The sequence below is a fragment of the Vitis vinifera genome, chromosome 1, assembly GCF_030704535.1.
Source record: "Vitis vinifera cultivar Pinot Noir 40024 chromosome 1, ASM3070453v1".
NCBI lineage: Eukaryota > Viridiplantae > Streptophyta > Magnoliopsida > Vitales > Vitaceae > Vitis > Vitis vinifera.
The window spans coordinates 27,583,674-27,600,151 of NC_081805.1; the positions used below are offsets into that span (position 1 = coordinate 27,583,674).

The window sequence follows — 16,478 nt, forward strand, 5'->3', positions numbered from 1 at the left end:
CTATCAATGCGAAGGACACACTGTGGTGATTTTTTGAAGATTAATTGTAAGAATTATAAGAAGACAAACTTGGTGGATAAGGTAAAAAAAATAGGGTTGGAATGATCTCCCCTACCCATCACTCATATGGTGGGGCTCTTCTTAATTTCACTAACCAGATACATGATATAATATTGGGTGCTATCTTCTCTCATTGTAAGTAGGCATTGTCTAAAAATTCTCTTTATGAAAATCGAACTTGGTGGTGGTTTTGTGGGAGAAGTACAAAGCCAGTTTCTGTAGCTCCTTGGTGAGTCCCGGTGCCCCACAGTAGAACACTCCTGCGCCAAAAGTGCACTCTTCAATTTTAGTTATTGATCCATAGCTTCCATTAATTTTCACTGAGAAAAAACCTTTTGAGTCTGTCATATAAAGCTAGATAGCAAGGGTATATTGGTAGTTTGTAGGTAAGGTAACTCACCAACTCGACTATCAGGATGCTGGAGAGCGATGTTCTTCAAGACTTGTCGCCAGTTGGGTCTGGCAAAATGAGATTTTACACGAGTTCCTGACACCACGTCCACGCCATTCTTGGCATGATAGAGGGTCTGAAGCATGGTTATGAGGGCAGACCTGGCATCTCCTTCTTCAAACACGCTTGTGCAGTAGTTGTGCAGCTCTACAACACCCTTCTCATCCATCTCCGCCACCTCATTCATTATCCCTTTAAACCACTCGAATGAACCTTGTTCCCTTGTTACCCAATAATAGTAGGCTCTCTTGGTCTTGAAAGTTCTCTTGTTCTTCTTCTTCCTGTCGCCATTATCATGATCTGGGATAGTCTCAACTCTTATTTGTATGTCCTCCTTGTCTTCTTCCTTGGCCTTCATGTTGTTGATGATGTCCTTGACTATGCTGATCATGGGAGTGGCACCTATCCCCAGCCCAACCAGCAACACCACCTCGTATTTCTTGTAGTCTTGTGCTGGTGCTCCATATGGACCGTCTATCAAGATCTTCGGAAAGCTGTTTCTCAATTTTAATCCAAGTTACATAATTATCCAATGCATGTGATCAAATTTGAAAAATGCATGGTTCATTCAACATCCAGCATAAAAGTTTTTCCCTCGTTAACAAGCAAGTCTAGGCATCTTACTTAGGACCGTTCCGTTCGAGCGAGCAATCAGCTCTGAGCTGTCCACTTTTGCCACCTGTTGGAGGCTGACAGACCTATGCAATCAAATGGCCATAATTAGTTAAGAGAAGGAAAGGAAATCCGACTTGCAAGTTGGCTAGTTGACACTTCGAGAAGATAATCAGACCTCGCGGAAAACAGTTTTAAGTTGTCGTGTCCAGTCGCCAAGAGTTCTAATATGAACACTTAGATAGTCATCTCCCGGTGCTGAAGTTAAAGAAAAAGGGTGCCTGTTCATACCAAACAATTAATTTTTTTTGTTTAGTGTGTATAAATATATGGCTTTATCACGTAGTAGTGCCTTATTTGAATATACTTACCATTCGAAGGGGGAAACCGATGAGCAGTTAACAAACATGTACTGTCCACTTCTGTATTTGAAGCCCTGGGGCTTTGTCATGTGCAATGTCAACACATTTCCCGGATAAACAGCAACCTTACCAATACCCAGTGTAGATTTATCAGAATTCAAATATATATACTTGACAATGTAAAACAGTCTACAATCTACTTTGTGTGGATGCTTATCAAATGAATAGTGTCAAGGAAAATAAAAGGGCAACAAAAAAAATGTTTGATCAAACTACCTTTAGAATCCTAACAGGCTTGATGGTTGATCTAAAAGATCTAATTAACCTTTCACATGCATAAAGGACCAATGGCACAGCGATGTACATCCATGTCTGCAATCAAGAGATGGGAAAAGGGTATTAAAATATTCAGTATACTAATTAAAAAGAAAAACAAAAAACCACAAAGGAGGAGATAATTAAAATGACATGAAAGAGGGAACTGCTTGTGTTGATTGGGTCACAGAAAAAAGGTTCTTACCGTTTTGTTATACCATTCCTTGGTAAGATAAAGGTAAATGCCATGGACGATCAGGAGAACGTAGACGATGACAAAAAGATGGTGTGAATACCAGAAAGCATTGAACCCGGAGAGTTTTTTAAGGGTTACGGGGAGATTCAGCTTATTCCGCCTAAACCAAGGGGTGGCTAGTGTGAAAGCTATGGCCATCAAGATCACCATTATAATACCAGTCATCCCTTCCACTCCTTTCAAAAACCACCAGTAGTTGGTAGGCTGCTCCTCGCCAAAGTAAGGTTCCATGGGCTTGTACTCCTCTTCCGTTGCGTGAATAACTTTTGGGAAATCACATGTTAGATGAGCACCACCATGTAATGCAACCCCTATGGCAATTGCAACTGCAATGACCTGAGAATAATGTAACATGAAGATAAACAATATAAAAAAAGAATTACACCAGAAATTGCATCATTTAATATCAGAGAATTGTTGGGCACCTTGTGGAAATTCAGATTGTCGTCAAAAGGAACAAGGACGCCTAATTTGGTCTTGTTTCTCAGCCAGGTAATAGTGTTGCGGCAGACTGGAAGTAAAATTAGTGCCATGTTGAACTTAAGAGTCTCCGCGGCTCCTTTTGCAGTACAGACACAGTATCCCATCACCTTGTAAGCAGCCTTATGGCGATACTGAACAAACTTGTATGTGAAGAGGCCTGCCAATATCCCAAGCCACAACATCATAACCCAGAGCCGCTGCCAGTTATCCATGACCAAGTACTTGGTCTTGTGGCACCATCTCTTCAATGGGTTATTCTCCTGCGTGGGCTTGAGCTTCTGGCTTAAGAGTTGACTCAGAATTCGACTATCTCCTACGCTAAAAGATTGATTGGGTTCTTGCAACAACAGTGTTTCCAGGTTCTGAACCTGTTTAACAGATAAAGAGTCAATGCCAGGAGGATAGGATGATGAGTAGGATAATAAAATGCAAAAAAAAAAAAAATTATGTAACGCACCATGATGTATCCGACATTATCTGGGTCCAGTTCTTCCATGATGAATGCTGCATACTCATTTGCTTGTTTCTGAATATTGGAGAGCTTGTTGGCAGCAGCACTGAGACTGATAATCTACAACATAAACAAGTTTCATTGTTAGACCTCAAATCATATCTTTTAGGGGAATAACAACTACTATCCATGGTAGTTTTTGCAAATGGAGGGTGTAGTCGTTAGACTGAGTTGTTGAATTTCAGCCGGCCAAATAAATGCAGCTGAGAGATTATATATATTGAAAGAACATTCACAGGGGAGAAATTATTCTTTTGGATAGACATAATTTAATACAATTCCTACCATATGATATACCTCTCCGACTTCTTTTTCTGTGATTCTACCATCAGCGTTTTTATCCATCCTGCATGCATTTATCACCAATTTATCATCCTTATTATAAACTGGAAACTTTCTCAACTAAGATGGAGAGAATTGATGAATATTTAAGGATTAACAAATGCTTACATGTCAAAGAAAGTCTGGAGGCGGGAGTCGAAGCCTTGATTGGAGATCTGCTCCCAGAAGGCTTTGAGCTGCGCCTGGTCAATTGAATCTCCCGTTAAATTATGCCTCCGGGCAAGTGCATGGAACAGCGCATCGGCGAAATCCTTGGAATCCTTGTCCATCCCTGTATGTACAATAAACTTTTGAGTGATAATTAGCCAGATAAACAGCGGGACAGCCAAAACCAAAACCAAAAGATGTTGCAGTCAGTTCAACTACCAATGCATTCGCAGAACAAGGAGAAGTGAAGAAGGCCGTTAGTGGAAGCAGTGAGTTCATCGAAGCGCTTCTCAACGACGGGCCACCCAGTGGCGCCACCACTGGCCTTGGTGGTGATGAACTTGAGTCCCTTCAAGGCGTGAGTCACAGCTGACTTTGTCCTATCAAAATGTCTAGCAGGAGGCCGCTCTGAGAAGGAAGGGAAGCGTTTTAGCTCCTGAGACACCGGTTTTATTCTAGAGGAGGTGGTGCAGAAGATGGAGGAAGCATAGGAGGACTTCTTCTGGAGGGACTTCTTGGCCAGCTGGGCCAGCTGCGGATCTTCGCCCTTTGCTCCCCCAGGAGCCTGGACGCTGTGAACTGTAATGGAGTCATCAAGAACGCCGAGAGTGATCTCCACGTAGTCATCATCATCACGAGGAGTAACACTGGTGCTCTTCAACTGGGAGGAGGTCACTGGTGGAATATTGAATCTGGCACTCTCTCTTGCGGATCTCTTCTTGTCTGGAGGTCCGCCCAGAGGGCCACAGTAGGATGCTTTGTCACTTTGGACGTTCTCAGTATCGGAGTTGTCATGGATTCTCATCTTGAGATCTAAGGTGGGAGGAATCAGAAATGACTAATAAATGTATAAGTGCCTCCAATTTATTCTAACAAGCCTCAGAATGAATAGATTAGAATTTGACAACTATAGAAGGCCGGAGATTCCAAGAACTAGGGTGATTAAAAAAAAAAAAAGACAAGGCCAGGCAGTTCAAAACCTGTCTGGCTGTCTCCACACATTGGGGGATATAAACAATGTAGAAAGATAAGTCATTAAACATTAGAAAGTTTTGTCACTTCCCAATACTTCAAGTTCCAACTCCCTTTCTTTCTCTCCTCTCGCCCTATTGGGTTTCCATGGCATCAAGTTCACATCAGCAAACCAATTTCATACTTGTGGGTGCCAGAAAAAACTTGTTTAATCATCACAAGTTCCCAATACTTCATTCCTTTTTTTTCAGCTCACGATCTTCTTTCTGACACCTCATCACAAATTCACGATGATAAGTATAAATTCTGCAGACTTTTGAACCTACGTCTTAATTTTACCTCACAAAACCCTTGTTAATTCCCAATTGCACTATGCATCGCGCCCAGCCTTGGTTTTGTTTTTATTAATTGATTTATTTCTCCTTTCTTGGGTTAGCCTTAATCCGCCAAGCATTGGGTTGAAACACGTACTACACTTGGTAACCCACGTACATGTTCTGTAATGTTACTACATTTTTTTTTTCTCTGGTCTTGCAAACATTGGGTCCAAGTTTGGGGCTCTACTTTTAAGAGCGAGTTTCATTCACTTTCTTTGAGTTTTTGGTTAAATGCAACTAGCCCAGATTTGAAATTTTATTATGCACCTCTCTTATTTTGAATGAGATGAGAGGTAAAGTAAAAATAAAAAATGAAAATAATAAAAAATGTGTTTGATGAAATTCTAAATTTATGGGGGTTAGATGTATTTAACCGAAACAGGAAAGTAAATGAAATTAATTCTTACTTTTAATTTAGATCCTTAAGACAAGATAGCTAGCCACGCATGAGAATCTAGCTACAACCCTGTTACAATTTTGAGACAAGTGTTGCATGCTATTGGAGTTGCAGAAATTGAAGTGGTTTGTGAGAAGGTAAACACAGAGAGCCAGCCAAGATCATGATAGTTAGACTTGGATCAGTTAGGTGAGGGAGGAGAGGCGAGCAACTCAAACCATTTGGTGGCTTAAAACATTGGGTCTAGCCCCTCTACTGCTAGGTTTAATCTTTTCGTCCCATGGCTAAGTCTAGGCCTCAGTCCAAAGCCCAAGTTGTTGGCCTAAGTCCATAGAAAGGGCCAGTTGGTCCAACCAATGCCTTCTTCCTGACCCAAGACTTATACTAATTATTGATGTAAGGTGCCACAACATCTTTAGGGAAAAGTTCTGTGAAAAAACCCTATTAATTAGTGAAAAACAGAAATGAAAAATCTGACTGCTCCAAACAATTTGCTATAAAAATAGGTTGTTAGGGCTTTAATCCAAGGATGAAATATTGATAATCATAAATATATTAGTGTTTCGATTTTACATATATATCGAATATATTAAAGATATATTGATAGATATTTTGACATAAAATATCGTTGATCATAAAACTTATTGAAACTTATGAAAATATTGATAAAAAGACTAAAAATGATATAATAAGCAATAATAGACATTTTAAATTTTATTTATAATATATATATGATATAATTTATCATATTTGATAATAATATCATAAAAAAATAAATTTTATAAGTGTATAAAATATTGTTCAATAATAATATTGTGATATTTAATTATAACATATATAATTTTAAAATATATTTAATATTAAAATTATAAACCATTTAATTCAATTGTATTCAATGATATAAAATAAATGATGATATATGTATAAATTTTTTTAATATTTATATTTTTTTATATTTAATTCATATATAAATGTTATAAAAAAAAGTTTAGAAAATTATCACCATAATTTCTATATTTTTAGTGATCAATTAAATTAAATTTAAAAATAAAATAATTAGAATGAATTTGTTTATTAAAATATTTTGTCTTTGTCATGGTGTTAGTATATATTTAGTCTGGTGCGTGTTATATAATGTAAGGGCAAGTTAGCCTAGCAGTACTGACCCAAGGTTACGCATGTTTGTTTTGGCTTGGGTTTGAGTCCCATCGCCTGCAAGCCAAAATTTAAGATTTTTTAGGTTTGATCAGACCAATCCTTACAACTCTTGGATCACATTCAGATTCAATCAGGGTCGTCATATGCACAACCAAATGACCGTTCCAATTCGAGTGTAATATGGGCTATTGGATCACTGCAAATGCACTCGACAATTTTTCGCCAAAATATCGACGACTACATGCAATGGTCGGCGATTTTTTCATGGTTTCATTGATTCCTCGGTAGAAACTAACATATCATTGAATGTGAATGGTATTATAACTAATAAATAAATAATTACCAAACACACACACACACATCATCATAAAAGATTAAGGGATATTTTCAAATAATTTTCCAGTCAACAATCAAATTAAGAATAAAAGTTATATTTTCGTAAATATTTCACAATGAATTTTAATTCATAACCAATCATTTAAACAATTCATCATAATTACAAGGAGTGATTTTTCTAATATGTTTCTCATAATAACTCAAAAATTCATAACTAATTTTAATTTTAACATTATATCAAAAGTACATCTAAAATTACTAAAGCTAAGAAGGACAAATTAATTATTCACTGATGCCCAAATAACCAAATCTTAAAGGTGCATTAATATTCAGCACTACATCATTTCCTAATATCTAAAATAATAAATATATCTTAATACAAATGAATCAATATTAGTATATGTACTACTATTGAATAATTATATATATTTAAATTATATATCTATATATATATATAGTAAACTTAGTTGCCTTATAAACTTGAGTTACCGAGTCCCTAACACAAGTTTGACCAAAATTTAATTTAGAATAATATTTTTTTATTCAAGTCCAACTCAAATTGTGGATTAAAATAGTCAAACTAAAAATAAAAATAAAAATATCAAGTTGAATTCGGATAGAGATGGATTGAAACTGCATAAACTAATTCAGAATTCAACAATAACACATTTATACATGCGGGTCTTTTGTAACCAATGAGCAGAATTGGAGGAAAATCAACTAGGCTTACTAGAAAAAATGGAAGGCATGCTAAAGCATACCTCCTAAAACCCTAACCTTCTTATATATATATATATATATATTCAAAAGAGTGCAAATTAATTACACACACGCGTACGATGTATATGTACAAGATGGAACTTGTAAAACTTGGTTCTAACAATTCAAGCAAAATAAACTCATTTTTCAACCGTTGGAAATAGAGGATGGAACTCAAGGGGTGGAAGGTTTGTGCATGAGAAATCTCAAAACAATGTAGCCACTTAGCCACACAATTTTTTTCTTGTTTACACTCCCACATGAAAATAGCTAGCTACTACACCCAGTATTAATTTAATGACAACCAATTCTCAACATCATCCCTTCTGTCATCAATTCTGAACCAACTGTACGTTTGTTTATTTATTTGCTTTAATTTTGTATGCAAACACAGAGCCCTTGATAAACCCTTTACTAAGTATAGCCTGTAACTTGAGCGTTGGAGAAATATGGGTAACATAAATATTGCTGTACAACAGATGGAAAACCAGAAGCATGACTCTTCATTTTCGTCACCCAAAAATGATATTATTGCATATATGGAGTTTGGCGACGCCCATGAAAGTGCGATGTTTGTATTTTTCTGATATGCAAGGCTGCTCAAACTTGAGATGATCACATCAGATTGCAAGAATAGATGGTGAGTAGTGATGTCAACCCCAACTGGTTATAAGTTGGCTACCTTGCATTATTTAGTTAAGACAGCTGTGAGGTGCATGTAAGTTTGGTCAGCACAGCTCCAATCCAGATGTGCCACATCAACCACCAGCAGAGCCACAATTTGACAGATAGGAAAAATAAATGATTTTATGAACTGTATGGTGCAGGCTGCAGCAGAATCTAATGTCAGCAGCAGCTAGCCCAAAGCTCAAAACAAACCACATTAATGCCACATGTTATTAAGCTGAAAAGCCGGCCCCTCCAACATTTAGCTGAAAAGACATGAGTTCTTCTTAATTTTTGCCATTATCTTGATACATTATACATATTTGAGTAGTATCAGTATCACATGATGGTGGCATTGGAAGATCTTATGAATCAAGTAACTGGGTTTGAGTGTGTGTGAGTATTTATATTAATATAGATTATATAGTATACAAAGTCAAATGGATGGGATCATGTTCGATCATAGAAGAGAACAATCACCTAGTTCAGGTGACATCTGTGTTTGAAGAGTAACTGCATGCCCGCGTGTGGAAGGAGAGACCAGAGGGCGACCCTATTTTAAAAAAAATTATTTTCTACTCCCACATGTACATAAAATTACTACTTCTGGATGATGAACCTTAATATATATTTTTTTCTTATTGAGACAGGCAACAAGTACATGCAAGTTACAGATAGACTATATCAATATACACCATCGTAATCTGTGTTATCCACATGAAAACTTGGATTTCCGGGTCGTCTTGCTGCTTCCGGTTTTGTGCTGCCAAACATACAAAATGCCATTCCTTAGGGATGTAATGTGTGTCAAACAAGTAAAAGGGAAGTTGTATATAGTATATACATCAAATTATGATCATTTCTCATTTCTTCTTAAAGGAGCTAAAAGTTTGATTTGCCCTTGCACAAAAAGAAGGTACCTTCAAATTAAACCGTTTTCAAGTAGCTGGGAGAAAACCTCACACCTGAAGAAAAAAAATATTCTATATAAAGCATAAACAAACTGTTGCATCAAAGCTTGCAAGAGGAAGAAACTTATAAAAAGATTATAAAAGAAAAACAATTTCATGGAAGCTTCATGATAAAAAACACTTATAACTCTTGCTAACCAAGAGAACAATCCTCCTTTTTACTAAATCCATCTTTATATCCACCAAAAAGATGGATAAAAATGCAGTCATTCAGTGAAGAATTTTAGATGCAGGGTTATGATGCATGCATGAATGCATGTCTTGTTACGGCTTAGAAATTTGCTATGTATATATGCATATATAACATTTTATTATTTCTTTAAAAGGCACAATTAATATATTGAGGTGGGAATATAACTTATGAGCGAGTTAGAAGACTAATCCCTATCAGATATAATATTTTCAGATTAGTATTTTTTTAACCCAAAATCTGTCCGATTGCAGCCCTCAAAGTCCGGTGCTAAATATAGTATTTTCTTTATTTATATATCTTAGATGCAACTATGCAAAAGAAGGGAATAGAAATGAAAGGGGAGTGAATTAGGACAATGAAAACAATTGAGAAATTAATAGAAGGTAAGCAAATGAATTAAAATGAAAAATTAGGAAGGAAAGGAGGTGGATGGATAAGAAAAGGTGGGAGTCAGTTGGAATGCTTACGGTTACGGATGAGGTGGAGGTGGAGGAGGAGGTGCGGATGTAGATGCAGATGGGCAACAGAGGTGATTAAAAGTGGCATGTGATGAGGTTTGAGGGTGAGAGGCTGCTGCACATGATGTGGTGTAATCTGGACCCCACCCCTCTTCCCATATAATTAGCTTTTTGTTCTCTTAAAAACACTGGAGAAGTGGACAGCTAGCCATGCGCCTTGTCTCCATTACCCAACAACCGTATCCACCATCACATGACTCGCTTCCTCTAAAGTGCATCCTCAATATCTTCTCTGCCCTCTTTCCTGGGCTCCATCTCATACCATGTTATTTTCGTCCTGATTTACGTCCCACCACCTACTTTCCTTTTCTCTTCCTCCTGGTCCCATTGGCTGCCCATTTTCTTTTTACCCGTTCACATATATCATGCCAATCTTGACCAATACAACACCTCTAACATATGAAATTTATCATCCTACAAATGCTATGATGATGATGTAATTTGACGTTTTATAACATATATAAAGCCACTTTATTTCGCATTTAATTCATTAAATAAGACTCTGTTATGTGGTCTACGCCCTAAGGAGATTCCATGTAGCTAGCCCCCTGCAGAATCACTCCATTTGAGTATTGAGAGGACTGACTCGTTTACTTTTATTGACTTGTTGAATGTACTAGCAGGTTCCTCTGGTCAGGAGGCTAAAAGGAAGACAAAAGGGAACAAATATATATATATATATATATATATATATATATATAGTGTAGCTCCTGGGAGCAGCTTCCTTTGCAGGTGATGCATTTACTACATTTCACCTGTTACCTTGAGATGAATAGGAGAGGTAGAGGTCTAATTGAATGACTCCAAGCAATATGGTGGAAGTGGTGAATGGTTCCGCCAACATTCACGACATTGTAATGATGACATTTAGTCATTTTTCACCAAACCCCTTTTCCTCAGAGTAAACAGAGTCCCCATCAAGGAACTGCCTAAAAGAATAAATTATTGTGCGAAAATGAACTGTTTTAAGTGGGTGATTTCTCGGTTACCTTTTTAATGAAGATTGCTAGCCAAAAGATTTAGCAAAATTCAATCATGCCGACACAGGGATAAATGTTGGGTTTGGTGAATCTGTTCCATGGGATGGGATAAGGAAGCCACTTAGGGGGCGCTGCTGCAGCTGCTGGTCCAGAAGTCTCTGGTGAGTTCAGGCTTGATAGCTTGCAGGAACCATCCTCTGATCCTCCTACCCATTAAAGCTATGAGCTGTGTGCATTACCCATTTACCCAAATACCAAGTGCAGTGGCATTTGATAAAAAAACAAAAGCCACAGGAACAGTTGTTGGAAAGAGGAGCCCGGGACTCAGCCCAAAAAACATACTGGCCCATGTTCATTGGTAAAGAGATGCAGGTGCAGGGTGTGAAATGGGCCAATGCGTGACTGACGCACCCCATATCTCTCTGGCTGTGAGACCGAAAGATGTTCCACTTGAATGCCAATGTTGAAATCCCTTTCCTCAAATCCCTCCAATCTCCAACGCGCCAAAGAAAATTATTGAAGCCGCTCTCCCACCGTCATAGATGTGGCTGTATGCATACTATTATTATTTATTATAATAATGTGTGGATTATTACTTTATCCATGGGTTAAAAACCTTAGCACGAGGTATTCAATAATATATGGAAGATAAATCAGAGACACTACAAAAGGGCCTGCTGCTCATCCATTTCTCCACATGCTTACTACACTTCCTCAGTCTCTCCCTCTCGGGTAACGAACTTGAGATTAGAAGGCTTACAAATTTGTCCCCCCTTCTATTATTATTCTTGTTGAAGGCTTCTCATAGTCATACGTGCTCTTTTTGGTGGTTGCAGAACAAAAATGGCTTCTTGCCTGTGGCTTCTCTCTCTGGGTTTACTGTTTATGGTCTCTGGAGCAAGGGGTGCTGCTCCAAGGAAGCCTATCGATGTGCCATTCGGTAGAAACTATGTGCCTACATGGGCTTTTGACCACATCAAGTCCTACAATGGAGGCTCTGAGATTCAGCTCGTCCTTGACAAATACACAGGTTAGAACCACATTCAAATGCCAGCACATGTAGTAGTATCATGTTTTGTTTTTTCATCATAAGCATAGATTTTTTTTCCCTTTTGGATATTCATATTTGGGGTTTGATTTTGGGAAGGTACTGGCTTCCAATCCAAGGGGTCTTACTTGTTCGGCCACTTCAGTATGCAAATAAAGATGGTTCCAGGGGATTCTGCGGGAACTGTAACTGCTTTCTATGTGAGTGATTCGCATCACATTGTCACCCATATATATCATGATCTGTAGCTTATTTTATCGGTCATTTGCTTTCTTCTCCGTCCTTTTCCTCTAGTGGAATATCTGTCCTCTTTAATCATTCATTCATTTGGTTTTTCTTCTTTTGTATATATTTGCAGCTGTCTTCTCAAAACTCAGAGCATGATGAAATAGACTTTGAGTTCTTGGGGAACAGGTCCGGCCAACCCTACATTTTACAGACAAATGTCTTCACGGGAGGAAAAGGAGACAGAGAGCAGAGAATCTATCTTTGGTTTGACCCAACCAAAGCTTTTCACTCATACTCAGTTCTATGGAATACGTTTCTGATAATGTATGTTCCTTTTCCCTCTTTTACTTCGTTGGAACTCATTAATTTCAGACACAGCCCAATCAAACCCCTTCCATCAGTTATCTAGATCTTTAGAGAAGGAAACTACATTCGAGTATCAAAATATTTAAGCTAATAAAAATGATTTAGCATCAGTATAAATAGTGGGTTGCTAAATTTGTTCCCGTCCAGGATTAGCAAACACTAGAAACAAAACCCAAGCCGGTTTCTTCCTCAAAAATGTTTTCCCTCTTATTTCCCACAACAGTAAAATGTTCTCAATGCTTTTCATCATTAGAATCTTGGACAAAAGAAGTGGGTTGGTGAATTGATGTTGGAGCTCTCATCAAAACTACTTTTTGGGGTCCTTCGTCTTTACATCCACGTTCTTTCAACATCCAAAATCTTTTAGGCAAACACAATCCCGTGAATCTGTCTCTCAAGTCTCCACCTGGGTATGTTCAATAAATGTGCTTCTAACACAATCCCTTTTGGGCCGGGACCAGCTATTTTGAGAGAACCTCTGCTTCTCTTTACTTTTTCAGACTATTGGCCATGCTGGTTGTCTCCAGCATGAAACCTAAATAAGTAGGAAAATGAAAATCGAGTAAATCAATCAGCTATTGTTTATTGAAATAAGCTTTTGAGCTGTCCCCCTGCTTTTTTTGCTTTCGTATTCAACTTCTGGACAAAAAAATTCAAACTAAAATTATTGCAGAGTTCACTTTATATTTTATATGATGCGGTTTTGTTGTTTTGTAAATATAAAATTTGGCGTATGCGTGTGGGGTCTGATGTGTGTTGAAAATCAGATTCTTGGTGGACGATGTCCCAATAAGAGTGTTCAAGAACAGCAAAGATTTGGGAGTTAAGTTTCCATTCGACCAACCCATGAAGATATACTCAAGCCTGTGGAATGCGGATGACTGGGCCACAAGGGGTGGGCTGGAGAAGACCGACTGGTCCAAGGCTCCATTTGTGGCTTCGTACAAGAGTTTCCACGTGGATGGGTGTGAGGCTTCAGTGGAAGCCAAATTTTGTGCGACCCAGGGCAAGAGATGGTGGGACCAAAGGGAATTTCAAGATCTCGACTCCCTTCAGTACAGGAGACTCGCCTGGGTCCGCCAGAAATACACCATCTACAACTACTGCACTGACCGAGTTAGATACCCCACCATGCCACCTGAATGCAAGAGAGACAGAGACGTTTAGACCCTTCTACTAATACTAATACTAATACCACTGCTACTACTATTATCTCTCTCGCTTATTGCTTTGTTCCATTCATAGTTCTTTGGGATTTGCCTCTTATTACTATGCTCTCATCTTCATCTCTACCATGTATTTGATTGCTGTAATTTTTAAAATTCAATGTATGTCCTCTATATGCATGCCCATGTGACTGTTATTCGTGTTTTTCCACCGCTAAGTTATAGTCATATTCTTTTGCTTTTCGATATATGATAAAGGTTTCTGTTTGTCGGGAAAGTTTCAATTTTTTATGCCTCACTTTTTGGGGTTGTGACCCAAATTCAACTGTTAGATCCTCTCTTGTCTTCGTTTTTTTTTTTGAATCGGATCATCGTCACCCATCTCACACCGCATCTAATCTAGCAACGCCTTGTTAAGGCCACCTAGTCACACACTCCTTCAAACATCGTTTCACTTGAAAAATTAACATTTCTCAGTGCCAGTCAGCAGTGCTCACATGCTCTGTATTGGAATCAGTACAATTACAATGTATAATTTCTTAATTAGATTGATTGGATCCATATCTATACATTTAAGAGGCTACAATCATGTGCGAGATTTGCGGAAGAAATAAAGGAGGGTCACATCATAATTACGAACCCATTGGTGGAACAGAGTTGGTTGTTTCGAGAGCAGTGCATAATTCATGTTGTCAACTCACCTGCTACATATTTAAACTTTCAATAAACTGTATTTAGATTTTTTCTCTTTTGTAACCTTTCAAGATCTTATGTAATCCTCAAGAAATGTGGATAGCCACCACCCCACAATGCTTTAGGCCTCGCCAAGGGATCAACTCCCTCATTTTATTAATAAATTTTCCCAGTTTCAACATGATTATGTTTAGTTCTCGAAATGTTTTTTTTTAATGTGATTAAAATTAGTAAAAAATTTATATATTTTTAAAATATATTTAATCTTTATATAAAAAGTTAAAACTGAATTTAAAACAATACATAAAAATAATTTATTAATTTTTTAATTTTAAATATAGTTTTTATTTTCTGTTATTTTTTCCTTTCTTTATCTCGTGTTTTTTCTCACATTTCTAGAAATCAAATATAACCTATAAATTTTTCCTTAATTTTCTTCGGTGTTTCATATGACTTGTTATTAGTGAAGACACACATCAAACATGAGTTGGCACAGAAATGAAACATGGCTCACATTCATGCCTGTAAGGCATGACATGGTTAAGAACTTAAAGTATCAAGTTGGCATAAAACTCGAGCCTTCCATGGATAAATCAAAGTTGAGATGCTGGATATTGCTCTTAACCCATTAGGATTTCTCCGAATCCCCATTATAGACAATTTCTATTTTCTATATTGAATGCTGTTCAACTAAACTTGCTATATCACCGGGCTGAATTTGGGCTCAACCTAGTCCACTAAAACCCTAATAGCAATCCTAGGATGTGGTCCATGACTCCATAACCAAAGAGACATTAGGAGGCCCATTTTGCCTCAAACAGTGTCCACACCCATGCTGCATGTGGATAATTGCCTAGGTGAGAGAGAGAGAGAGAGAGAGTGGGGTGTCTCAAAATTTTAACCTTGAAATAAAACATGTAATCTCAAGTTGATTGTTGGAAAATAAAACTACAATTTGACTTTAATCTATGACAGAGGGTGCTCTACTCTTGACTTTTAACAATCATATGCAAAACTACAACATTATATTTTTATCACCCACTCCTTGATCTGATTACAGCCAGATGTGTGGATTTTCAAATTCATGTTCAAAATCAAGCATGTAATATCACTGAGTAGTTGGAAAGTGAAAACGATGGTTTGATTTTAATGTGCCTAGAAGGTGGTAGGGTCTGCCTTAACTATCAATCACACATGTAAAACATTACGCCTTGATTACTCAAAACAATTCCATTGTGTATGCATCTCTATAATTTGTTGAAAACACCAGTTTCTTAGACCATAAGCCAAGTCAAAGGGAGGGCTATAGTTGATGCCACACTCCTAGCTTTCTCCATATTCTACTGCTGACTTTGAGCTTAGCCACAGGGAGATAGTCATGTTTGGATGTTGTAGTCCTTTCTAAGCTGAATACACCCAACCCAGCCAAATCAAAAGTTGACTCATTTCAGAAAGGGAATTCTAGTAAACAACTGCAGTGAAAATCCAATGAGGTCCTTGTTAGAACTCATGAGAGTTTGCCTCTAAAGTTTGAAAAAGTCTTAGTTAGACTTAGGTTGTGTTTGTTTTTTGGCTTAATAGAAAAAGTCAAATATTTTAGCTTTTTCTATTCAGCTAAAAGTAACTCATTGACATTAACCAACATCATTAAACTAAACTTATTGATAATAAGTTCACTTTAATTATATTGGTTAGTATCAATAAGGTATTTTTGGCTGAATAGAAAAAGCCAAAATATTTGGCTTTTTCTATTCAGTCAAAAAACAAACACCATCTTAGTCTTTGTTATTGTTTCATATCAGATTCTTGCTCCATAATTTTCTGCTTTCAGTTAGTAGAAGTAGTGCCAATAAAATTTGAAAGTAGGTAAGATTTTTTTGCAATTTCCGTTTGGTTGTAAGCCTATAAATAGGCATTCTCATTTGTGAAATAGATGTGTGTGCCTTCCTTCAATTCTTAACTCTCAAATTATTTATTTTTCTCTACAAGTTCTAGTTTTTTTTACAAATTCTGACAGTGGTATCAAAGCCCTGTTCTTACGGGTTGTGAGGCAAAGTTTCTTTAAGTGTTTTGAGTGCTAAACACAGTGAGGTTGAGTGATTTATTTTTTC

General features: G+C 37.3%; 2 protein-coding genes across 2 annotated transcripts; one reads left to right on the forward strand and one right to left on the reverse strand.

Moving 5' to 3' along the window:
• Positions 1-210: 210 nt before the first annotated feature.
• LOC100257489 (respiratory burst oxidase homolog protein D) lies at positions 211-4,344 on the reverse strand. The gene is made up of 12 exons (XM_002268605.1): positions 3,759-4,344; positions 3,501-3,663; positions 3,348-3,396; positions 2,997-3,110; positions 2,482-2,907; positions 2,006-2,392; positions 1,762-1,857; positions 1,495-1,610; positions 1,302-1,404; positions 1,136-1,209; positions 461-1,005; positions 211-320 (listed from the first exon to the last, which is right to left on the reverse strand). Exons 1-12 carry the CDS (start codon positions 4,342-4,344, stop codon positions 211-213), a joined length of 2,769 nt encoding a protein of 922 aa, XP_002268641.1.
• A 7,120-nt stretch (positions 4,345-11,464) lies between these two features.
• On the forward strand, positions 11,465-13,951 carry LOC100232906 (xyloglucan endotransglucosylase protein 34). The gene is made up of 5 exons (XM_002274484.4): positions 11,465-11,598; positions 11,703-11,896; positions 12,014-12,114; positions 12,273-12,466; positions 13,276-13,951. Exons 1-5 carry the CDS (start codon positions 11,564-11,566, stop codon positions 13,673-13,675), a joined length of 924 nt encoding a protein of 307 aa, XP_002274520.1. The 5' UTR covers positions 11,465-11,563; the 3' UTR covers positions 13,676-13,951.
• Positions 13,952-16,478: the final 2,527 nt, after the last annotated feature.

What these genes read in the sequence shown, in the direction of transcription:
- LOC100232906 (XM_002274484.4), top strand. Translation starts at nt 11,564, where the DNA reads ATGCTTACTACACTTCCTCAGTCTCTCCCTCTCGG. An exon ending in CCTCAGTCTCTCCCTCTCGG is followed by an intron (nt 11,599 to 11,702) that starts GTAACGAACTTG and finishes TGGTGGTTGCAG; the next exon opens with AACAAAAATGGCTTCTTGCC. An exon ending in TGGAATACGTTTCTGATAAT is followed by an intron (nt 12,467 to 13,275) that starts GTATGTTCCTTT and finishes GTTGAAAATCAG; the next exon opens with ATTCTTGGTGGACGATGTCC.
- LOC100257489 (XM_002268605.1), bottom strand. Translation starts at nt 4,344, where the DNA reads ATGAGAATCCATGACAACTCCGATACTGAGAACGTCCAAAGTGACAAA. An exon ending in ATAATGTCGGATACATCATG is followed by an intron (nt 2,908 to 2,996) that starts GTGCGTTACATA and finishes TCTGTTAAACAG; the next exon opens with GTTCAGAACCTGGAAACACT. An exon ending in AGGAATGGTATAACAAAACG is followed by an intron (nt 1,858 to 2,005) that starts GTAAGAACCTTT and finishes TCTTGATTGCAG; the next exon opens with ACATGGATGTACATCGCTGT.